We start from the raw sequence: 26,113 nt of genomic DNA, 5'->3' as shown, positions 1-26,113 counted from the left end.
TCAACATTAATATGACTAGAAGATATGATTTCTGATTTCCAAAATCTCTTTAAATTAATTAGACAAGTACTCGAGGCAATAAATTGACATTTATAGTGGTTTCATGGTACGTAGGTTTAATAATTATTAGAATTTGAACTTTTGTGTAACAGTCGTCATGAATTTTGTTAAATTGAAATAGACATTATTATAGGCAGGCAGGCATGCATCATTGTGAAAGAAATTCACACTTTCCTTTGTCTAAAAAGATTTTGAAATTACTAAAAAATTTTCTCGTAATGCAGTATTTAGTCTGTGGTACCTAATGCATCACCGGTAATTCGAACGGATCCGAATACCACAACTTCTGTTGTGTAGTGAGAAACAGTATAAGATATTAAATTCAAGAAAACACATAGATATATATTAACAGAAATCAACTTCTTCCATATCCCCAAACCTTTCTTAAATACGAAGATATATATATATATATCTACAAAACTGCAGTCGCATAATATAGATATATATATATACAGATTTATCTATGTTTCTAGCAAGTTGGAAAGACTAGGAATTACGTACGTACAAGCTGCATTAATGACCATATATGATAGATAGTTAGTTCCAATATCATGCACGATGGTTTTGGGGGATTGATGGAGGAAAATTCAAGAACTGGAGAGTTTTGATGGGCATTTGAAGGGGAAGGGACATGCAGTGGTGTAGCAGTGTAAATGGTTGGATATTTGCCAGCTCCAGTCCTCTTTTCTGGAGACAAACATTTGGGGCCATCTATTTACTCTTACATAGTGTTCCCTTATCCTCCCATCGTCATGTAAACCAGTGACAACAGTGTAGCAAGATTCGTGGCCTCCCCACACAGGGTCATCCGGATCCGCCGTTATGCTTCCGTCGGAATGGAAGTACCGCCGCATCATAGTCCCCGTGCCTCGCCAGTAGGGGTCCAGGTTTCGCCAGTAACTGGGGGCTTCCTGTAACGTATATAACAACTAATTTATTTTCAACAACGAGTAGCTAGCTAGCAACTTTTTGCACCAAGTGTTGAGTAGACTATATATTAATTTCACCATGGCATAGATCCTAAACCATAACTAGATCTATGACGGCTAACGCCAGGAATATAATGCAACACATTAATTTAGCTAGGTCAATCAGGTGTCTTTACTATGGCGAGGACAAAAAAGATACTAATTCTTTTTATAGCTAGCTAGCACTATAGCAAAAGACGGTTTTGTTCATGTCACCCGCATGGTACTACCCTGCGGGCGATATGTAATCCCATGATTGGTCAAAATCAGTAGGTCTCATGTGGGCCCCACTGATTTTAACCAATCAAAATCCGCCACGCCACCCACAGGCACTACCCTGCGGGTGGCATCTACTTAACCGCAAAAGACACACGTGTGAACTTTTTCTTTTTTTTTTTTTTTATTGTGAATAAACTTTGTTAAAAAAATGAGTTGAGTTGAGTTGATTAGTACCATCGTCCTATATGACTATTCATGTTTGCAATGATAAGGCTAAGTTTAAGGAATAAAACGATGTCGTCAATGAAGAAAAAGTATTGATGGGAAACCTTTACATCAATTATTTAATCCAAAGGACACCTTAAATAATTGACAACCATCAATTATTTAATTCTCTTTAATAATCCTTACATCAAACATAACAACCTATATTAAAATCCTAACAATCCCCCACTTAGGTTGTAATGTTGATTAACTTATCAAACAAAATATACTGGCACATAAATAGGAGAAGCTAAGGTATCTTTCGATTTAAACCTACTCTTATTTCAAATATTTCAAAATTATAATGAAATCATCGGTAGCTCAAACTTTAAACCAAGATTCTTAAATATCACAATCGGAAATATTGTAAATATGTGCTTTTCCTGTTTCAAAATATTCGCCGTTAGTTTAGCACCATTTAATGGCCTTGTGCTACAATCATGTCTTCATGAACATGTATAAGAATTTATTTCCATTCTTGCTAGAAGCGGCACCACTCCTTTGTATTCATATAGGCGAATTTTATTTTTATTTTTTTTAATCTTGCTCACATTTGAACAACTAATTAAACTTCATTAAAAGCATAAACCATTCATCCTTCTTAATATCAAACACTAAAATAATTCTTTAGCGTTTGATTTTGTCACTTATGATCAGTAACTTGTTATTACACATTAAACATTTAATATTATGAAAATAACAAGAAGGTTGGGATCCTATTACTGGTGACACATTAAAAAAGTTTCAGACCCATTCCTACTCAGTACTTTTAATCATATCCCTCGAGATTGCTTTAGTAAATGGGTCTACTAGATTGCTATTAGACTTTACATAAACAACTCTAATAATACCTTCTGAAATTAGTTGTCTAATATATGTTGGATCATAAATCAAACCTTGGACTTATATGTAAATAATTATGTATTGTGAACTATCAAATTAAGTTAGCCCATAAAAGTGATCCAAATAAAGTTTCGATCTATTTGGGCTTTATGTATCTAATATGGTGTGGCCTTTAATGTGTAGATACTAGTTGACTTTTTTATTTGATTGATGGACTTAAATAGAATCCCAAAATATAAATATAGGGTTATGGTCCCCAGATCACACGATGTTGACGACACTGTCATTATGTTCTATTTTATTCTCATCGATAGTTAGAGAGCGTACGTAAGAGAATTTAAAGGACTCTCAAAGAAAATCATGTTGATCTGGAAGGCCAAACTATGCAGATCTACATCGGTATCAATTGTTATGAATTAAGTTACGCTTCCGCTTCAGTTTACAGTTTTAATCTTGATGATTTAACATGACGATTCTGGATTTAAGTTTATATGGATTTTTTCAACAAGTGGTATCAGAGTCACTCATATTTAAATCATTGAGATACAGTTTATGTTCGATTTGGTCTAATCGAAAACAGAAAATCAAAGTCGAATTTCCAGATCAATTTTTTTTAAATTTCGGATTAAATAAAACTGGAAAATTCGAATTTTTCCGCCGGAAATCGAGCAAATCGGTCGTTCTACAGGCTATTTTCGGCGGCTATTCATAAGGCAAAAACTTGCCCATGACCAGGCTCATCATACGGTATATTTTATTGGTTGGGTTCAGTCTCAGAGCCGCCGGATTTTGAAGCCAAAGCTTCGACTGCCATTGTCGCGAGCTTCAAAGTTAAGAAAATTTTTTTCGGCCGATCAAGGGACGATTGAGGCCGGTGATGGTGCAGTGGTGGTCGCCGACCTGCGTGCTGTCACAGGCCTGTCAGAATCGGTCGGAGGAACGGCGGCGGCAATAAGTTGATGAAGATGATGGGTTAGGGTTTCAGCTAATTTTCGAAAATTCAAGAATTTTTTTTTTAAAAAAAAAATTTAAAATTAAGGAAACGAAAATATTTCAGATTTTTGGTAAATTTTTCTAACCCATCATATATTTTTTTGGATAAAGTTTAATTCGGTTATAAACCCATTTTGTTTTGGGTTTTAAGGATAATTTGGATTAAATTTTAAATTATTCAAATAATTATAAAGTTATTTTTATATATTTTAAAATGAGTTGATTAAAATCAATTTATTTTGAAATATAAAAAGTTTTGTATGTGTAATTTTTATGAGTATTAATCGGCCCAAAGGAAGGTTAATATGTAATATGGTTACATATGTGTTTTAGAAGGGTAAAAAGTGATAGTTATTCGGTTTTCATGTGAATAATAATCAGCCCAAAGGAATATTATTATTTGACATGTTATTTACTATCAATTTTCGGTATCCCTTATGATGTTTGCATTATTTGAATTAATTGATTATTTTCTATGAATTAAGTTTATCAGGTCAATATACATGGGTCAGTTAATTTTTTGACTATATGGGAATCCAACCCAAAAAGATCACTCGTGACCAGAAAATTTCCTGATTTGCCCGCCATTCGGCATTGATCGCACAATCAATGGTTAAATAATTAAATAGAATCCCAAAATATAAATATAGGGTTATGGTCCCCAGATCACACGATGTTGACGACACTGTCATTATGTTCTATTCTATTCCCATCGATAGTTAGAGAGAATACGTAAGAGAATTTAAAAGACTCTCAAAGCAAATCGTGTTGATCTGAAAGGCCAAAACATGCAGATCTACATCGGTATCAATTGTTATGAATTAAGGTACGCTTCCACTTCAGTTTACAGTTTTAATCTTGATGATTTAACTTGACGATTCTGGATTTAAGTTTATATGGATTTTCCCAACAAGTGGTATCAGAGTCACTCATGTTTAAATCATTGAGATACAGTTTATGTTCGATTTGGTCTAATCGAAAACAAAAAATCAAAGTCGAATTTCCAGATCAATTTTTTTTAAAATTTCGGATTAAAAAAAAACTGGAAAATTCGAATTTTTCCGCCGGAAATCGTGCAAATCGGTCGTTCTACAGACCGTTTCCGGCGGCTATTCATAAGGCGAAAACTTGCCCATGACCAGGCTCATCATACGGTATATTTTATTGGTTGGGTTCAGTCTCAGAGCCGCCGGATTTTGAAGCCAAAGCTTCGACTGCCATTGTCGCGAGCTTCAAAGTTAAGAAAATTTTTTCCGGGCGATCAAGGGACGATTGAGATCGGTGATGGTGCAGTGGTGGTCGCCGACCTGCGTGCTGTCACAGACCTGTCAGAATCGGTGGGAGGAACGGCGGCGGCAATAAGTTGATGAAGATGATGGGTTAGGGTTTCAGCTAATTTTCGAAACTTCAAGAATTTTTTTTTTAAAAAAAAATTTAAATCAAGGAAACGAAAATATTTCAGATTTTTGGTAAATTTTTCTAACCCATCATATATTTTTTTGAATAAAGTTTAATTCGGTTATAACCCATTTTGTTTAAGGTTTTAAGGATAATTTGACTTAAATTTGAAATTTTAAAATATTCAAATAATTATAAGGTTATTTTTTATATTTTAAAATGAGTAGATTAAAATCAATTTATTTTGAAATATAAAAAGTTTTGTATGTGCAATTTTTATGAGTATTAATCGGCCCAAAGGAAGGTAAATATGTAATATGGTTACATATGCGTCTTAGAAGGGTAAAAAGTGATAGTTATTCGGTTTTTATGGGAATAATAATCAGCCCAAAGTAATATTATTATTTGACATGTTATTTACTATCAATTTTTGGTATCCCTTATGATGTTTGCATTATTTGAATTAATTGATTATTTTCTATGGATTAAGTTTATCAGGTCAATATACATGGGTCAGTTAATTTTTTGACTATACGGGAATCCAACCCAAAAAGATTACTCGTGACCAGAAAATTTCCTGATTTGCCCGCCATTTGGCATTGATCGCACGATCAATGGTTAAATAATTAAATAGAATCCCAAAATATAAATATAGGGTTATGGTCCCCAGATCACACGATGTTGACGACACTGTCATTATGTTCTATTTTATTCTCATCGATAGTTAGAGAGCGTACGTAAGAGAATTTAAAGGACTCTCAAAGCAAATCGTGTTGATCTGGAAGGCCAAACTATGCAGATCTACATCGGTATCAATTGTTATGAATTAAGTTACGCTTCCGCTTCAGTTTACAGTTTTAATCTTGATGATTTAACATGACGATTCTGGATTTAAGTTTATATGGATTTTTTCAACAAGTGGTATCAGAGTCACTCATGTTTAAATCATTGAGATACAGTTTATGTTCGATTTGGTCTAATCGAAAACAGAAAATCAAAGTCGAATTTCCAGAACAATTTTTTTTTAAAATTTCAGAATAAAAAAAAACTGAAAAATTCGAATTTTTCCGCCGGAAATCGTGCAAATCGGTCGTTCTACAGGCCGTTTCCGGCGGCTATTCATAAGGCGAAAACTTGCCCATGACCAGGCTCATCGTACGGTATATTTTATTGGTCGGGTTCAGTCTCAGAGCCGCCGGATTTTGAAGCCAAAGCTTCGACTGCCATTGTCGCGAGCTTCAAAGTTAAGAAAATTTTTTCCGGCCGATCAAGGGACGATTGAGGTCGGTGATGGTGCAGTGGTGGTCGTCGACCTGCGTACTGTCACAGGCCTGTCGGAATCGGTCAGAGGAACGGCGGCGGCAATAAGTTGATAAAGATGATGGGTTAGGGTTTCAGCTAATTTTCGAAAATTAAAGAATTTTTTTTTAAAAAAAAATTTAAAATCAAGGAAACGAAAATATTTCAGATTTTTGGTAAATTTTTCTAACCCATCATATATTTTTTTGGATAAAGTTTAATTCGGTTATAAACTCATTTTGTTTTGGGTTTTAAGGATAATTTGGCTTAAATTTTATATTTTAAATTATTCATATAATTATAAGGTTATTTTTATAAATTTTAAAATGAGTTTATTAAAATCAATTTATTTTGAAATATAAAAAGTTTTGTATGTGTAATTTTTATGAGTATTAATCGGCCCAAAGTAAGGTTAATATGTAATATGGTTACATACACGTTTTAAAAGGGTAAAAAGTGATAGTTATTCGGTTTTCATGTGAATAATAATCAGCCCAAAGGAATATTATTGTTTGATATGTTATTTACTATCAATTTTCGGTATCCCTTATGATGTTTGCATTATTTGAATTAATTGATTATTTTCTATGGATTAAGTTTATCAGGTCAATATTACATGGGTCAGTTAATTTTTTGACTATACGGGAATCCAACCCAAAAAGATCACTCGTGACCAGTAAATTTTCTGATTTGCCCGCCATTCGGCATTGATCGCACGATCAATGGTTAAATAAATAAATAGAATCCCAAAATATAAATATAGGGTTATGGTCCCCAGATCACACGATGTTGACGACACTGTCATTATGTTCTATTCTATTCCCATCGATAGTTAGAGAGCATACGCAAGAGAATTTAAAGGACTCTCAAAGCAAATCATGTTGATCTGGAAGGCCAAACCATGCAGATCTACATCGGTATCAATTGTTATGAATTAAGGTACGCTTCCGCTTCAGTTTACAGTTTTAATCTTTATGATTTAACATGACGATTCTGGATTTAAGTTTATATGTATTTCCCCAACAAGTGGTATCAGAGTCACTCATGTTTAAATAATTGAGATATAGTTTATGTTCGATTTGGTCTAATCGAAAACAGAAAATCAAAGTCGAATTTCCAGATCAATTTTTTTAAAATTTCGGATTAAAAAAAAACTGGAAAATTTAAATTTTTCCATCGGAAATCGTGCAAATCGGTCGTTCTACAGGACGTTTCCGGCGGCTATTCATAAGGCAAAAACTTGCCCATGACCAGGCTCATCATACGGTATATTTTATTGGTCGGGTTCAGTCTCAGAGCCGCCGGAGTTTGAAGCCAAAGCTTCGACTGCAATGGTCGCGAGCTTCAAAGTTAAGAAATGTTTTTCCGGCCGATCAAGGGACGATTGAGGTCGGTGATGGTGCAGTGGTGGTCGCCGACCTGCGTGCTATCACAGGCTGTCGGAATCGGTCGGAGGAACGGCAACGGCAATAAGTTAATGAAGATGATGGGTTAAGGTTTCAGCTAATTTTCGAAAATTCAAGAATTGTTTTTTTAAAAAAAATTAAAATCAAGGAAACGAAAATATTTCAGATTTTTGGTAAATTTTTCTAACCCATCATATATTTTTTGATAAAGTTTAATTCGGTTATAAACCCATTTTGTTTTGGGTTTTAAGGATAATTTGGCTTAAATTTTAAATTTTAAATTATTCAAATAATTATAAGGTTATTTTTATATATTTTAAAATGAGTTGATTAAAATCAATTTATTTTGAAATATAAAAAGTTTTGTATGTGTAATTTTGATGAGTATTAATCGGCTCAAATGAAGGTAAATATGTAATATGGTTACATATGCGTTTTAGAAGGGTAAAAAGTGATAGTTATTCGATTTTCATGTGAATAATAATCAGCCCAAAGGAATATTATTATTTGACATGTTATTTACTATCAATTTTCGGTATCCCTTATGATGTTTGCATTATTTGAATTAATTGATTATTTTTTATGGATAAAGTTTATCAGGTTAATATACATGGGTCAGTTAATTTTTTGACTATACGGGAATCCAACCCAAAAAGATCACTCGTGACCAGTAAATTTCCTGATTTGCCCGCCTTTCGGCATTGATCGCACGATCAATGGTTAAATAATTAAATAGAATCCCAAAATATAAATATAGGATTATGGTCCCCAGATCACACGATGTTGACGACACTGTCATTATGTTCTATTTTATTCACATCGATAGTTAGAGAGCGTACGTAAGAGAATTTAAAGGACTCTCAAAGCAAATCGTGTTGATCTGGAAGGCCAAACCATGCAGATCTACATCGGTATCAATTGTTATGAATTAAGGTACGCTTCCACTTCAGTTACAGTTTTAATCTTGATGATTTAACATGACGATTCTGGATTTAAGTTTATATGGATTTCCCCAACAAGTAGTATCAGAGTCACTCATGTTTAAATTATTGAGATATAGTTTATGTTCGATTTGGTCTAATCAAAAATAGAAATTCAAAGTCGAATTTTCAGATCAATTTTTTTTTAAATTTTGGATTAAAAAAAAAAACTGGAAAATTCGAATTTTTCCGCCGAAAATCGTGCAAATCGGTCGTTCTACAGGCCTTTTTCGGCGGCTATTCATAAGGCGAAAACTTGCCCATGACCAGGCTCATCATACGGTATATTTTATTGGTCGGGTTCAGTCTCAGAGCCGCCGGATTTTGAAGCCAAAGCTTCGACTGCCATGGTCGCGAGCTTCAAAGTTAAGAAAATTTTTTCCGGCCGATCAAGGGACGATTGAGGTCGGTGATGGTGCAGTGGTGGTCGCCGACCTGCGTGCTGTCACAGGCCTGTCAGAATCGGTCGGAGGAACGGCAGCGGCAATAAGTTGATGAAGATGATGGTTAGGATTTCAGCTAATTTTCGAAAATTCAAGAATTTTTTTTTAAAAAAAATTTAAAATCAAGGAAACGAAAATATTTCAGATATTTGGTAAATTTTTCTAACCCATCATATATTTTTTTGGATAAAGTTTAATTCGGTTATAAACTCATTTTGTTTTGGGTTTTAAAGATAATTTGGCTTAAATTTTAAATTATTCCAATAATTATAAGGTTATTTTTATATATTTTAAAATTAGTTGATTAAAATCAATTTATTTTGAAAAATAAAAAGTTTTTTATGTGTAATTTTTATTAGTATTAATCGGCCCAAATGAAGGTTAATATGTAATATGGTTACATATGCGTTTTAGAAGGGTAAAAAGTGATAGTTATTCGGTTTTCATGTGAATAATAATCATCCCAATGGAATATTATTATTTGACATGTTATTTACTATCAATTTTCGGTATCCCTTATGATGTTTGCATTATTTGAATTAATTGATTATTTTCTATGGATTAAGTTTATGAGGTCAATATATATGGGTCAGTTAATTTTTTGACTTTACGGGAATCCAACCCAAAAAGATCACTCGTGACCAGTAAATTTCCTGATTTGCCCGCCATTCGGCATTGATCGCACGATCAATGGTTAAATAATTAAATAGAATCCCAAAATATAAATATAGGGTTATGGTCCCCAGATCACACGATGTTGACGACACTGTCATTATGTTCTATTCTATTCCCATCGATAGTTAGAGAGCGTACGTAAGAGAATCTAAAGGACTCTCAAAGCAAATCGTGTTGATCTGAAAGGTCAAACCATGCAGATCTACATCGGTATCAATTGTTATGAATTAAGGTACGCTTTCGCTTCAGTTTACAGTTTTAATCTTTATGATTTAACATGACGATTCTGGATTTAAGTTTATATGGATTTCCCCAACAAGTGGTATCAGAGTCACTCATGTTTAAATCATTGAGATAAAGTTTATGTTCGATTTGGTCTAATCGAAAACAAAAAATCAAAGTCGAATTTCCAGATCAATTTTTTTTTAAAATTTTGGATTAAATAAAAAAACTGGAAAATTCGAATTTTTCCGCTGGAAATCGTGCAAATCGGTCGTTCTACAGGCCATTTCTGGCTGCTATTCATAAGGCGAAAACTTGCCCATGACCAGGCTCATCATACGGTATATTTTATTGGTTGGGTTCAGTCTCAGAGCCGCCGGATTTTGATGTCAAAGCTTCGACTGCCATTGTCGCGAGCTTCAAAGTTAAGAAAAATTTTTTCGGCCGATCAAGGGACGATTGAGGTCGGTGATGGTGCAGTGGTGGTTGCCGACCTGCGTGCTGTCACAGGCCTATCAGAATCGGTCGGAGGAACGGCGGCGACAATAAGTTGATGAAGATGATGGGTTAGGGTTTCAGCTAATTTTCGAAAATTCAAGAATTTTTTTTTAAAAAAAAATTTAAAATCAAGGAAACGAAAATATTTCAGATTTTTGGTAAATTTTTCTAACCCATCATATATTTTTTTGGATAAAGTTTAATTCGGTTATAAACCCATTTTGTTTTGGGTTTTAAGGATAATTTGGCTTAAATTTTAAATTTTAAATTATTCAAATAATTATAAGGTTATTTTTATATATTTTAAAATGAGTTCATTTAAATCAATTTATTTTGAAATATAAAAAGTTTTGTATGTGTAATTTTTATGAGTATTAATCGGCCCAAAGGAAGGTTAATATGTAATATGGTTACATATGCGTTTTAGAAGGGTAAAAAGTGATTGTTATTTGGTTTTCATGTGAATAATAATCAGCCCAAAGGAATATTATTATTTGATATGTTATTTACTATCAATTTTCGGTATCCCTTATGATGTTTGCATTATTTGAATTAATTGATTATTTTCTATGAATTAAGTTTATCAGGTCAATATTACATGGGTCAGTTAATTTTTTGACTATACGGGAATCCAACCCAAAAAGATCACTCGTGACCAGTAAATTTCCTGATTTGCCTGCCATTCGGCATTGATCGCACGATCAATGGTTAAATAATTAAATAGAATCCCAAAATATAAATATAGGGTTATGGTCCCCAGATCACACGATGTTGACGACACTGTCATTATGTTCTATTCTATTCCCATCGATAGTTAGAGAGCATACGTAAGAAAATTTAAAGGACTCTCAAAGCAAATCATGTTGATCTGGAAGGCCAAACCATGCAGATCTACATCGGTATCAATTGTTATGAATTAAGGTACGCTTCCGCTTCAGTTTACAGTTTTAATCTTGATGATTTAACATGACGATTCTGGATTTAAGTTTATATGGATTTTCCCAACAAGTGGTATCAGAGTCACTCATGTTTAAATCATTGAGATATAGTTTATGTTCGATTTGGTCTAATCGAAAACAGAAAATCAAAGTCGAATTTCCAGATCAATTTTTTTAAAATTTTGGATTAAAAAAAACTAGAAAATTCGAATTTTTCCACCGGAAATCGTGCAAATCGATCGTTCTACAGGCCGTTTCCGGCGGCTATTCATAAGGCAAAAACTTGCCCATGACCAGGCTCATCATACGGTATATTTTATTGGTCGGGTTCAGTCTCAGAGCCGCCGGATTTTGAAGCCAAAGCTTCGACTGCCATTGTCACGAGCTTCAAAGTTAAGAAAATTTTTTCCGGATCAAGGGACGATTGAGGTCGGTGATGGTGCAGTGGTGGTCGCCGACCTGCGTGCTGTCACAGGCCTGTCGGAATCGGTCGGAGGAACGGTAGCGGCAATAAGTTGATGAAGATGATGGGTTAGGGTTTCATCTAATTTTCGAAAATTCAAGAATTTTTTTTTAAAAATAATTTAAAATCAAGAAAATGAAAATATTTCAGATTTTTGGTAAATTTTTCTAACCCATCATATATTTTTTTGGATAAAGTTTAATTCGGTTATAAACCCATTTTGTTTTGGGTTTTAAGGATAATTTGGCTTAAATTTTAAATTTTAAATTATTCAAATAATTATAAGGTTATTTTTATATATTTTAAAATGAGTTGATTTAAATCAATTTATTTTGAAATATAAAAAGTTTTGTATGTGTAATTTTTATGAGTATTAATCGGCCCAAAGGAAGGTTAATATGTAATATGGTTACATATGCGTTTTAGAAGGGTAAAAAGTGATAGTTATTTGGTTTTCATGTGAATAATAATCAGCCTAAAGGAATATTATTATTTGATATGTTATTTACTATCAATTTTCGGTATCCCTTATGATGTTTGCATTATTTGAATTAATTGATTATTTTCTATGAATTAAGTTTATCAGGTCAATATTACATGGGTCAGTTAATTTTTTGACTATACGGGAATCCAACCCAAAAAGATCACTCGTGACCAGTAAATTTCCTGATTTGCCTGCCATTCGGCATTGATCGCACGATCAATGGTTAAATAATTAAATAGAATCCCAAAATATAAATATAGGGTTATGGTCCCCAGATCACACGATGTTGACGACACTGTCATTATGTTCTATTCTATTCCCATCGATAGTTAGAGAGCATACGTAAGAGAATTTAAAGGACTCTCAAAGCAAATCATGTTGATCTGGAAGGCCAAATCATGCAGATCTACATCGGTATCAATTGTTATGAATTAAGGTACGCTTCCGCTTCAGTTTACAGTTTTAATCTTTATGATTTAACATGACGATTCTGGATTTAAGTTTATATGGATTTTCCCAACAAGTGGTATCAGAGTCACTCATGTTTAAATCATTGAGATATAGTTTATGTTCGATTTGGTCTAATCGAAAACAGAAAATCAAAGTCGAATTTCCAGATCAATTTTTTTAAAATTTTGGATTAAAAAAAACTAGAAAATTCGAATTTTTCCACCGGAAATCGTGCAAATCGATCGTTCTACAGGCCGTTTCCGGCGGCTATTCATAAGGCAAAAACTTGCCCATGACCAGGCTCATCATACGGTATATTTTATTGGTCGGGTTCAGTCTCAGAGCCGCCGGATTTTGAAGCCAAAGCTTCGACTGCAATGGTCGCGAGCTTCAAAGTTAAGAAATTTTTTTCCGGCCGATCAAGGGACGATTGAGGTCGGTGATGGTGCAGTGGTGGTCGCCGACCTGCGTGCTATCACAGGCCTGTCAGAATCGGTCGGAGGAACGGCAGCGGCAAAAAGTTGATGAAGATGATGGGTTAGGGTTTCAGCTAATTTTCGAAAATTCAAGAATTGTTTTTTAAAAAAAATTTAAAATCAAGGAAACGAAAATATTTCAGATTTTTGGTAAATTTTTCTAACCCATCATATATTTTTTGATAAAGTTTAATTCGGTTATAAACCCATTTTGTTTTGGGTTTTAAGGATAATTTGGATTAAATTTTAAATTTTAAATTATTCAAATAATTATAAGGTTATTTTTATATATTTTAAAATGAGTTGATTAAAATCAATTTATTTTGAAATATAAAAAGTTTTGTATGTATAATTTTTATGAGTATTAATCGGCTCAAAGGAAGGTTAATATGTAATATGGTTACATATGCATTTTAGAAGGGTAAAAAGTGATAGTTATTCGGTTTTCATGTGAATAATAATCAGCCCAAAGGAATATTATTATTTTACATGTTATTTACTATCAATTTTCGGTATCCCTTATGATGTTTGCATTATTTGAATTAATTGATTATTTTCTATGGATTTAGTTTATCAGGTCAATATTACATGGGTCAGTTAATTTTTTGACTATACGGGAATCCAACCCAAAAAGATCACTCGTGACCAGTAAATTTTCTGATTTGCCCGCCATTCGGCATTGATCGCACGATCAATGGTTAAATAATTAAATAGAATCCCAAAATATAATTATAGGATTATGGTCCCCAGATCACACGATGTTGACGACACTGTCATTATGTTCTATTTTATTCCCATCGATAGTTAGAGAGCGCACGTAAGAGAATTTAAAGGACTCTCAAAGCAAATCGTGTTGATCTGGAAGGCCAAACCATGGAGATCTACATCTGTATCAATTGTTATGAATTAAGGTACGCTTCCGCTTCAGTTTACAGTTTTAATCTTGATGATTTAACATGACGATTTTGGATTTAAGTTTATATGGATTTCTCCAACAAGTGGTATCAGAGTCACTCATGTTTAAATCATTGAGATACAGTTTATGTTCGATTTGGTCTAATAGAAAATAGAAAATCAAAGTCGAATTTCCAGATCAATTTTTTTTTTAAATTTTGGATTAAAAAAAAATTTGGAAAATTCGAATTTTTCCGTCGGAAATCGGGCAAATTGGTCTTTCTACAGGCCGTTTTCGGCGGCTATTCATAAGGCGAAAACTTTCCCATGACCAGGCTCATCATACGGTATATTTTATTGGTCGGGTTCAGTCTCAGAGCCGCCGGATTTTGAAGCCAAAGCTTCGACTGCCATTGTCGCGAGCTTCAAAGTTAAGAAAATTTTTTCCGGATCAAGGGACGATTGAGGTCGGTGATGGTGCAGTGGTGGTCGCCGACCTGCGTGCTGTCACAGGCCTGTCGGAATCGGTCGGAGGAACGGTAGCGGCAATAAGTTGATGAAGATGATGGGTTAGGGTTTCATCTAATTTTCGAAAATTCAAGAATTTTTTTTAAAAAATAATTTAAAATCAAGGAAATGAAAATATTTCAGATTTTTGGTAAATTTTTCTAACCCATCATATATTTTTTTGGATAAAGTTTAATTCGGTTATAAACCCATTTTGTTTTGGGTTTTAAGGATAATTTGGCTTAAATTTTAAATTTTAAATTATTCAAATAATTATAAGGTTATTTTTATATATTTTAAAATGAGTTGATTAAAATCAATTTATTTTGAAAAATAAAAAGTTTTGTATGTGTAATTTTTATGAGTATTAATCGGCCCAAAGGAAGGTTAATATGTAATATGGTTATATATGCGTTTTAAATGGGTAAAAAGTGATAGTTAATCGGTTTTCATGTGAATAATAATCATCCCAACGGAATATTATTATTTGACATGTTATTTACTATCAATTTTTGGTATCCCTTATGATGTTTGCATTATTTGAATTAATTGATTATTTTCTATGGATTAAGTTTATCAGGTCAATATATATGGGTCAGTTAATTTTTTGACTATATGGGAATCCAACCCAAAAAGATCACTCGTGACCAGTAAATTTTCTGATTTGCCCGCCATTCGGCATTGATCGCACGATCAATGGTTAAATAATTAAATAGAATCTCAAAATATAAATATAGGGTTATGGTCCCCAGATCACACGATGTTGACGACACTGTCATTATGTTCTATTCTATTTCCATCGATAGTTAGAGAGCGTACGTAAGAGAATTTAAAGGACTCTCAAAGCAAATCGTGTTGATCTGGAAGGTCAAATCATGCAGATCTACATCGGTATCAATTTTTATGAATTAAGGTACGCTTTCGCTTCAGTTTACAGTTTTAATCTTTATGATTTAACATGACGATTTTGGATTTAAGTTTATATGGATTTTCCCAACAAGTGGTATCAGAGTCACTCATGTTTAAATCATTGAGATAAAGTTTATATTCGATTTGGTCTAATCGAAAACAGAAAATCAAAGTCGAATTTCCAGATCAATTTTTTTAAAAAAAATTTCGGATTAAAAAAAAAACTGGAAAATTCGAATTTTTCCGCCGGAAATCGTGCAAATCGGTCATTCTACAGGCCGTTTCCGGTGGCTATTCATAAGGCCAAAACTTGCCCATGACCAGGCTCATCATACGGTATATTTTATTGGTCGGGTTCAGTCTCAGAGCCGCCGAATTTTGAAGCCAAAGCTTCGACTGCCATGGTCGCGAGCTTCAAAGTTAAGAAATTTTTTTCCGGCCGATCAAGGGATGACTGAGGTCGGTGATGGTGCAGTGGTGGTCGCCGACCTGCGTGCTATCACAGGCCTGTCGGAATCGGTCGGAGGAACGGCGGCGGCAATAAGTTGATGAAGATGATGGGTTAGGGTTTCAGCTAATTTTCGAAAATTCAAGAATTTTTTTTTTTAAAAAAATTTGAAATCAAGGAAACGAAAATATTTCAGATTTTTGGTAAATTTTTCTAACCCATCATATATTTTTTTGGATAAAGTTTAATTCGGTTATAAACCCATTTTGTTTTGGGTTTTAAGGATAATTTGGCTTAAATTTTAAATTTTAAATTATTCAAATAATTATAAGGTTATTTTTATATATTTTAAAATGAGTTGATTAAAATCAATTTATTTTGAAATATAAAAAGTTTTGTATGTGTAATTTTTATGAGTATTAATCGGCCCAAAGGAAGTTTAATATATAATATGGTTACATATGCATTTTAGAAGTATAAAAAGTGATAGTTATTCGGTTTTCATGTGAATAATAATCAACCCAAAGGAATATTATTATTTGACATGTTATTTACTATTAATTTTTGGTATCTCTTATGAGGTTTGCATTATTTGAATTAATTGATTATTTTCTATGGATTAAGTTTATCAGGTCAATATACATGGGTCAGTTAATTTTTTTGACTATACGGGAATCTAACCCAAAAAGATCACTCATGACCAGTAAATTTCCTTATTTCCCCACCATTCGGCATTGATCGCACGATCAATGGTTAAATAATTGAATTTGACCAAAATACTTAAATTTTATTTTTTAAGAAAGGGTCAATTTTCTTTGATATTAAATTTAAATAAAAGAACGTTTAAGGTATATATATTTTGGGATAAATTGATTGAAGCAACATGTCGCCAAAGTGACCTCTATTGTGGAAATTAATTTGTTTTGAAATATAAAAAGTTTTGTACATGTAACTTATATATGTGAATAATTAATCGGCTCAAAGGAAGGTTATTATTTAACAGAATTACATGTGCAGTTGTGGTAATAAATATGTGATTATTATTCGGTTTTACATATGAATAATAAATCGGCCCAAAGGAAGATTTATTATTTGATAGGTTCTTATGATCAGTATTTGATTACTTCACCAAGATATCATTTACAAGTTAATATTTTGTCCAAAGATAGAATATTAATGGAGTGTCCGGTATCTTGAGATGGGGATTGCCTTTATTTGAATTTAATACTACTTATTTGGGCATTTTTGTGAGCATATTTAATTTATTCATATTTTTTTGTGATCAGTTATTATTTGAATATTTTTGCTAGTTTTACTGTCCACATCAATTTTATTCTTACTTTGAAAGATGTTCGTTACTTCAAGTTATGAAAAAGTAAACATCTTGATAGTTTTTGGAATAATGATCAAAGATATTGCAATAAAGATTGATTCAAGCATACTTTTATGAACTAGAGTACCTCTTTTAAAATGAGGGAGATGGAAATGTAGGATAAATTAAATTGCATATCTGATGATCATTAAGATAAGTCATTCAGGACTCTTTAGGGAAATATGTCGAAAAGAGATATAATTAAAGTTAAGAATCACATTCAGAATATTGAAACTGAGGTTTGTCAATAATGAAAGGGTGAATTTTGTACGTTCTTGACAACCTCACTTTCAACGAGGTATAAAGATAAATGATTAAGGATAAATTAAGCTGTAGATATAGCACCTCAAAAGGAACAACAAAAAAAACCGAGGTAATCGGAAAATAATATATAGTTGTTTCTTCTGTGAAGCTAAAAGTCTCATGAAAATAAAGTATCTAAATTTGGTTTGTTTTAAGGTTAATTTATCTTTGATGTCTAGACACGTGTGGTGGATAGATTTTAATGCTATCATCAGTGTTTCTATTGCGTGGTTATTATTATTATTGCTAAAGTTCAAATGATGATGAAAAATTCATCGGTGTACAATGGCAAAACAGTTAAAGCTGAAATAATTGAAAATTTTAGATTATTGTTAAGGCTTGAGTTTTATTTGAATTTGAATAAAACATTTATTGTACCGACTTTCAGGCGGAATAATTTTTTTATTTCTATTTTGGGCAAATTCAGTTTTCCATGCTTATTTGGAAATGGAAATTTAGGTTGTTTCATGATTCAAAATTGGTTGGCTCTGGCTCTTCATCTCGTTACGATAATCTTTCTTCAGTTGATACAATTGTTTCATTTAATGAGTTTCTGCAATTAAATTTAAAAGTCTCAAAGATAAAATTCCAGTAAATGAGAATTCAGTTACATCGTGACATGAGATATTATGTAATATCTCCGGATGGAGAATAAAGAAACTTATGTATGAGGAAATTCTCAATCCTTTAAATTTAACATATTTTGATATTTGTGTTAAATGTATAAAGGGAATACAACAAATTAAAGGAGATTTGAAGTCAACAAGAATTTGGACGTCTTTGAACTTATAAATACGGATATTTGGGGGTCTTCCATATGGTTTTTTGGAATGACCAACAATAATTTATAACGTTCATAGATAATTATTTTATATATGACTTCTTATATCTCAATTATGGAAAAAACACTAATGACTGCAGCATATATCCTTAACAAAGTTTGATTAAAGTGATTCTTAAAGATCTAAGGGGTAAAAGTTTTATGGTCCCACAATTAATTTGATTCTCAGTTAGAAAAATGCTTGGTTTTTGAGGATGTAGTATTTGTGGGGGGAGATAAAGTTATGAAAATTGTCTTTAAGGAAGAATATTTTAATATTCTCACATGTGTTATTGACATTGATCAAAATTATATTTTCGACTTTGTTCAAAAACATAATACGGTAAGACAATTTAGGTAATAATCTCATTCAAGAAATATTCTAAAAGAACAAACTCTTACATCTCAATAACTTGTCATTATGGAGTTCCACTCGAGAAAGAAGAAATACAGTCTTAGGTAATTTGATTGTATTTCTCCAAGAGAATAAGGTCAACATTGACATGATAGAAAATGATTTTATCAATTTCTATCAAGTCATAAAAATTCTAACTCTCGAAATGGATTGATGTCAATATAAAGAGATAAAATCTATGAAAGACAATTACATTTGATATCTTGTCCCATTGCCTAAAGTATGAAGTTCATTGGTTCTAAATGGATATTTAAACCATGAGTACTCAAAAGGTAGTGTGGAAAGATATAAGGCTCGTCTTGTCATTAATGAGGTTTTACATAGTAACATGATATAATTGTAAAGGGTCTTTCTCTTTGGTTTCTTTGAAGAACTCTTCAGAAATATATTGACATAGTACTGAATTTTAATTAATAAATGATATTTTTACATTTCATCATGTGATCATCTCGTTCGGTTTGAGATGAATTTGGTTGATGATTGTATATATCATAAGGTCTGTGGGAGTAAATATTTTTTCTGATTTTGTATGTGATGATAGCCTACTCGCTGGAGACGATATAGATATGTTGCATGACACCAAGAGGTTTCTAGCTAAGAATTTTGAGATGAAAGATCTTGGTGATGCATCTTTTATACTGGGTATCTAGATACATCGGGATCGCTCTCGAGGTATTCTTGGAATATCACAGAAAAGCTATATCGAGAAAGTTATCAAGCGATATGGGATGCAAGATTATAAACCAGGTGATACCCTAACTTAAGGGAGACAATTTAGTCTCAATCAGTGCCTTAATAATGATTTAAAGAAAATAAATACAAAAGATTCTCTATGACTTAGAAGTAGGGAATCTAATGTATTGCTAAGGTATATACACGTAAAGTCTTTATATACGTGACTGGGATGTTGGACAAATATTTAAATAATTCAGTAGTAGACTATTGAAAAATAGTCAATTACGTATTATGGAATTTACAAAAAATAAAAGGAATTATATGCTCACATATCAGAGGTCAGATCGGTTTTTAGATCATTTGGTATACTGACTCTGATTTATGGGATGCCTAGATAGTGTGAAAACTATGTTGGACTATTTAAATCTACTGGCAACAGGTGTCATCTCACAAAAAAGAGTACTAAAAAGTCACTTGTTATAGTCTTTTTTGTCATGACAATAGATTTTATAGTGTGTTATAAGGCATCCAATCAAGTTTCTTATTATTGAAGTAAGAGTTCAGAGTGAATAATGTCTATAAAGCACATCGGTACAAACTCCATGATTGTGGATCCACTTGCTAAGGGACTATCACCCAAAAGGTTTTGTGTCCACATTATTTGTATGGGTGTTTTGTCATTTAAGGATATTCAGTTTTAGTGGGAGTTTGCAATTTTAAATGCTTTTATAGACATGTTTTAGTTATTCGGTTTTTGGTTTATGGATACATAAGGAAAGTTATTTCTGCAGAAATAAAGGTTTTGATTTATTCACACTCTGACTCTATTACGGTTGATCTCACTAAAGTTAAGGGTGGACCAGTTGGAAATAGGCATGTTAAAATCACGTTACATAAAATTTTCATGCTACACATCCGCATCATAATCCATGTCGTTCAGTTATCTGGCATATGTGACAATTGATGGGTCGAGTTACGATGAATGTGACAAAGGCCTCTTTGATCCTATGTTAGTATGATTGATGGACCGGATTAGCAGTAGATACATTTCGGTAATGTCAGCAAAGTTGAGCTCATTCGGTTATTTTGCAAAACATAATTATAAAGTTTTACATATAGTCCAGTGGGAGATTGTTGGATCATAAATCCAACCTTGGATTTATATGTAAATAATTATGTATTGTGGACTGTCAAATTAAGTTAGCCCATAAAAGTGATCTAAATAAGGTTTCGGTCTATTTGGGCTTTAATGTATCTAATAGGGTGTGACCTTTAATATGTAAATACTAGTGGGCTTTTCTATTTGATTGATGAGCTTAAATAAAATCCCAAAATATAATTATAGGGTTATGGTCCCCAGATCACACGATGTTGACGACACTGTCATTATGTTATATTCTATTCCCATCGATAGTTAGAGAGCGTGAGAGAATTTAAAGGACTCTCAAAGAAAATTGTGTTGATCTGGAAGACCAAACCATGCAGATCTACATCGGTATCAATTGTTATGAATTAAGGTACGTTTTCGCTTCAGTTTACAGTTTTAATCTTTATGATTTAACATGACGATTCTGGATTTAAGTTTATATGGATTTTCCCCAACAATATATTCATGCCTTAGGCAAATATGTTTAGATTTTCCATTATATATTTTACTAAATGCTCTAGACATTGTGGACTGGCTATCACAATGCAATAAAATTGCAGGCATTGGTTTTGGCCACAAATCGATATCCAACAATAAATTTCTAAGCCATTCAGCCATTCAGCCAGTGGCGGAGCCAGGATTTCTGGTCTTCCCGAGCTAAAAATTTGAGCTCCCGAATTCTTTAATATTTTCAATTGAGCTACCCGGGCTAATACCAAATTAATCCAAAAATTTTCAAAATTTATATATACAAAAATTTGAAAAAATTTCGGGCCACCCGGGCTACACAAGTGTGGCTCCGCCCTGGCATTCGGCTTCTTTTCCCGTGGCTGCCAATGCTATAAATTCCGATTCCATAGTTGAATGAGTTATGCAAGTTTGTTTCTTAGAAACCCATGAGATGGCTTCTCCACCCAAAGTAAAGATCCAGTCTGTAGTTGATTTATTATCACTTATACTGGTTATCCGACTTGCATCAGTGTAGCCTTCAAGAACCGCTGGAAAATTATTATAGAATAAACCAAAAGATTTGGTCCTTTTGAGATAACCAAGCACCCTAGCAATAGTTTTCCAATGTTCTACACTAGGATTACACGTGTATCTTGAAAGCTTGCAAACTGTGAAGGCTATGTCAGGTCTAGTTCAATGCACGACATACATTAAACTACCAATTGCATTTGCATAATCAATTTGACTCATAGATCTTCCTAAAATTTCAGATAGTTTACAAGAAACATCAAATGGGGTGTTTGCTTCTTTAATGCCCAAATGATTAAACTTTTGAAGCACTTTCTCAATATAGTGAGACCGACATAAGACATAACCCTTGTTGTGTTTCTTCACTTTGATGCCTAAGATAGTATCTACCTCTCCCAATTCTTTCATTTTGAATTGAGAGGTTAAATACTTCTTAGTTTCGATAATTTATCCCTTGCATATTTGTACTAACAATTTCCTTTTAAATATTCTTTTACAACCAATAGGTTTAGATCCGTAATGTAGATCTAACAATACCCATGTATTATTTGATAAAAGAGAATCCATTTCATCATTAACTGTTTCCCGCCAGAAAGCAGAATCTCTTGAATTCATTGCTACATGAAATGTTATACGTCCTTACACAAATTTTACGAACGTCGTTGTTTGGGATGAATATTTCCTATTATTTATAATCATATGAGATGTAGGGCTGCCAATTCTACCCGCCTCGGCCTTCCATCAAACAGGGCGGGCGATCGGCCGACCCGAATTGATGACGGGTTGGATCCGTCATGGGTTTCGGGGTGAGCGCGACAACCCACCATAAATTTAAAAAAAATAAAAAAAAATTAAAAACATGAAATTTTTTTAAAATCATATATTTAAAAGCCATTAACAATAAATAAATCATTATAAATAATATAAATTTTTTAAAATAATCAATTAAACATAAATTATCATAAATTATAGAAATCATTTAGATCTTATAATCATTTATAAAATATTTTAAACAATATAAATTGTTTAACACTTATCAATCCTACATAAAATATTTAAAATATTAATTATAATATCAATTATAAAATTTAAAAAAAAACAAATTGGAGGGCCGACCCGCGGGCCAGCCAGCCCCGCGACCCAAACAGGTCAGTTCGTTTCGGCCCGCCTCCGACAGGCTGCCAAAAGCATGACCCAACTTGTCAATTTTTTAATGGTGGGGCAGATTGGTCTGACGGGTCAATCCCGAATTGACGGGTCTAATGAAAAGTAGTGAGTAATGATAATGAATAATTTTTGTAAAGACTTATTGTTAAAAAAAAATTAAAAAATTTACTTTCAAATATGTACTTTTAAGTTACAGAAATCTATAACTGGTTTATCCATCTTCAACTCTTGTAAATTCGTTAATTGCAATATCATCTCATAAATTTTTGTTTTTTTAATGGTTTTTAGCTTTTGTGAGGAAAAATAGTTATCTTTTTAAATTTCAACTTTTACATATAAGATATGTGTGCGTGTTCATGTATTTTTTATTTATTAATTTTGATTAAAACTTGCGTACTTCACTTGAATCGATTTATTACAACATCGATGTGTAATTTAATTATATATATATATTAATAAAATTTACAAATCTGATATTTTTATAGATTTATAAACTAATGATATAATTATTTAGCTCAATAGGTCCTTACACAAGTTAAAATACATAAGATTTTTATCTTATGACAAAATCTGTTCATTGAGTCTACAAACAAATAAAAATCAAAATATTTTGGTGTTTCAATCTTTTAGGAAATTTGATATTATTTAATTAATATTTTTGTAATTTTTTTAAAAAAAATTATTTTTGGAAAAAAATATGTTCACTTTATCTAGAAAAAAAAATAAAAAGTAAATATTTTGGTATCTTATCCTTATTTATTATGCAAACACTGTCGATTTTGACATAAACTAGATTGCCAAATGTGCCAATTTGAATACGGCCTGGGCTGTCTGAGACAATATAACATCCACGGAAGATGGTGTGTAAAAAAATAATTTTTTTACCAGCTTCAAGGAGAGAGTGCTAAATTAATTAATTATCTCATGTATTTACCATCCAGGTATATATTGGATGTAAAATCATAAAATTCAATGGTTGATGATTGAAATTGGAACGAATGTCGTACCTCAGTAAAACGAAATTCCCATATATGATCACATAAATCATTCCGAGTTATTCTGGTCTGCCATCAGCAACTTATTTGTTAGAAATGGGTAATTAGATACAAATTCTTATAATAAAATGTATGTGGGCACTCACACGTTTACTGTCCATGAGAGAGAGTGAGTAAGCTGACAACTTTGAAAGTCCTGGAGCTTTTGATATGTGAGGTATATGTGCTTTCCCCCTCCATAACTCATCACACTGATGAACACAAAAAAATTAAGGGCAAAACGACCATTCATCCAAACGATGTGTGAATAATATATAATTACCAAAGAGAGAATAGTTCATCCAAACGACCATTAAAGAACTGATCCTCTGACTTAAATGAAGTACTATTCGATAAACTCGTGATATACTAATGTATTATTTGTTGAGATAATCTCTATAATCAGTTATTTTTAAAAGTTGCAAACACTACACCTGTCTCTAAACCAAACTAGGGTTAAAGTGATGCCTAGAAGAAAAAAGTCCACAACAGTAAACACGTTAACATGGTAACTTCGAATGAAGCTAATTAAGTTACAAACTACAATTTCTATTATTTTCCCAACTTAGATGAACCACAAAATCATGAACCTTAAAGATGTGTTTTAGTTGCGCGCACCACCTACAGTGTTTGGGGTACTAAATTAATTAAACTGATCAACAAACCAACCTGGAAATTTAGCTTCAAATTTCTGTACCAAATTATGCCAAATTTGGGCACTTGGGCCATAATGCATTGTGGCCAATGATTCTTTTATCACTACAAATTAAAATTACTAAAATTTCAACATATTTGCACTCACTCTGGGCCAAACAGGTTTGCAACTATTACCCAGTTTGAAGAGACATAAAGTGCCTAGCTTATCATCATCGTGCCTCTAAAATTCAGCACTATATAGGGTCCATAAGAAGCTGTCATGCATGCACAAGAAAACGTGTATCTGCTCAAAAAGTTTTTCTTGCACATGATAGAAATAAATCTCCCGTAACTTTAATATTCTCTAGGTATATCCATAGAGAAATTCTTTCTCGTCTTAATAAACCAATCCAGAAACGATGGAATTATCCTATAACATCACCCTTTCACCTTTACCATCTGCCATCGCAATATTATCTCTAGGTCCTTTCATGGAACCAATATCTCACTCTTTTGCACTATCATTATTTTGAAGTATACTTGTGACTTGTCACTTGTCAAAAACATTATGCTGCTTAAAATAGTACTTGTAAGGCACCGTTTGGTTTGAGGATATAATAAATAATACTTGAATAAATAATATAATATAATATAAAATAAATAGAAAATGATAGTTAATATATTATTTGATTTGATTGATATATTATAGTTTATTTGATTTGATTGATTGAATTTTATATTAAAAATATAAATTATCATTTTATCCTTTTAAGAATAAATAAAATATGAATAATATTATTTATAAGGATAATATAGTAATTTAAATTAAATGATTTGATTGATGTAAGATAAATGATTAATGATTTGATTGATGTAAAATAAATAATTAATAGATGGATAAATAATATGACAAAAAAAACACGGTATTGGATATGATAAGTTGTACAAGTACTAATTGTACTTGTACCAAACGGTACCTAATACTTATTCTACCACTATGAATGAATTTTCATTATTACCATTGGCGATATCAAACGCTAAAACAATACAAGAATGGTAACCATGAATTAAGCTTATACATTCTCAGCTAAAATAATAATCTTAAAGTTACAACCAAAAGAGTATTACTATATTACAAGAACCTGATCCAAACCAATTTCTAATACAACTAAAAATCTAAAGGACTCAATCGTGTACGTACCGTACCTATTAGCACAAAAATACTATACTATATATAGACTTACATTCAATAAAAAAAAACATCAATTTCACAAAAAAAAAAAAAAAGAGGGAACAAATTACATAAAGGCAACAAATGTATTTGAATTCAAATTAATTTCCAAGCACACTTCCCGACGTCAAAATCACATATATATATAAGAGGAGAGGAGGAAACGAAACAGTCAAGTTAACTAAAAAATCAATAGAGAGAAAAGAAAAGGAACATATATATATTAAAGTGAAAAATAGGAACCTTATGAGCCCAAATTATGTCATTGGAAGCAAGTTTCAGCCATTCCCGAGAAACCAACCGCGATCGTGCCACGCTGCGTGCGTCAAGTTTGTTGAGTATCATCATCATAATTCCCCAACCAAAAATCATCAAAGGGTCCAACTCTGCCTCCGCATCTTCACCGCCCCATACAACATTTTCAGCAAAATTCTCAAATCCTAATTCCCCAGTCTTGGCCTTCTTCCAGCTGCCCCGTTCACGAATTGGATCAGACAT

At 32.4% G+C, this 26,113-nt stretch overlaps 1 protein-coding gene across 1 annotated transcript; it reads right to left on the bottom strand.

The window, feature by feature from the left end:
* Positions 1-647: 647 nt before the first annotated feature.
* LOC140867311 (uncharacterized) lies at positions 648-26,113 on the bottom strand. The gene is made up of 4 exons (XM_073272392.1): positions 25,859-26,113; positions 23,856-23,960; positions 23,722-23,778; positions 648-971 (listed from the first exon to the last, which is right to left on the bottom strand). The coding sequence occupies exons 1-4, from the start codon at positions 26,111-26,113 to the stop codon at positions 648-650; spliced, it is 741 nt and encodes a 246-aa protein (XP_073128493.1).

The sequence above is a fragment of the Henckelia pumila genome, chromosome 1 (genome assembly GCF_033568475.1).
Source record: "Henckelia pumila isolate YLH828 chromosome 1, ASM3356847v2, whole genome shotgun sequence".
Classification (NCBI taxonomy): Eukaryota; Viridiplantae; Streptophyta; class Magnoliopsida; order Lamiales; family Gesneriaceae; genus Henckelia; species Henckelia pumila.
This window is presented reverse-complemented; position numbering and strand designations above follow the sequence as displayed.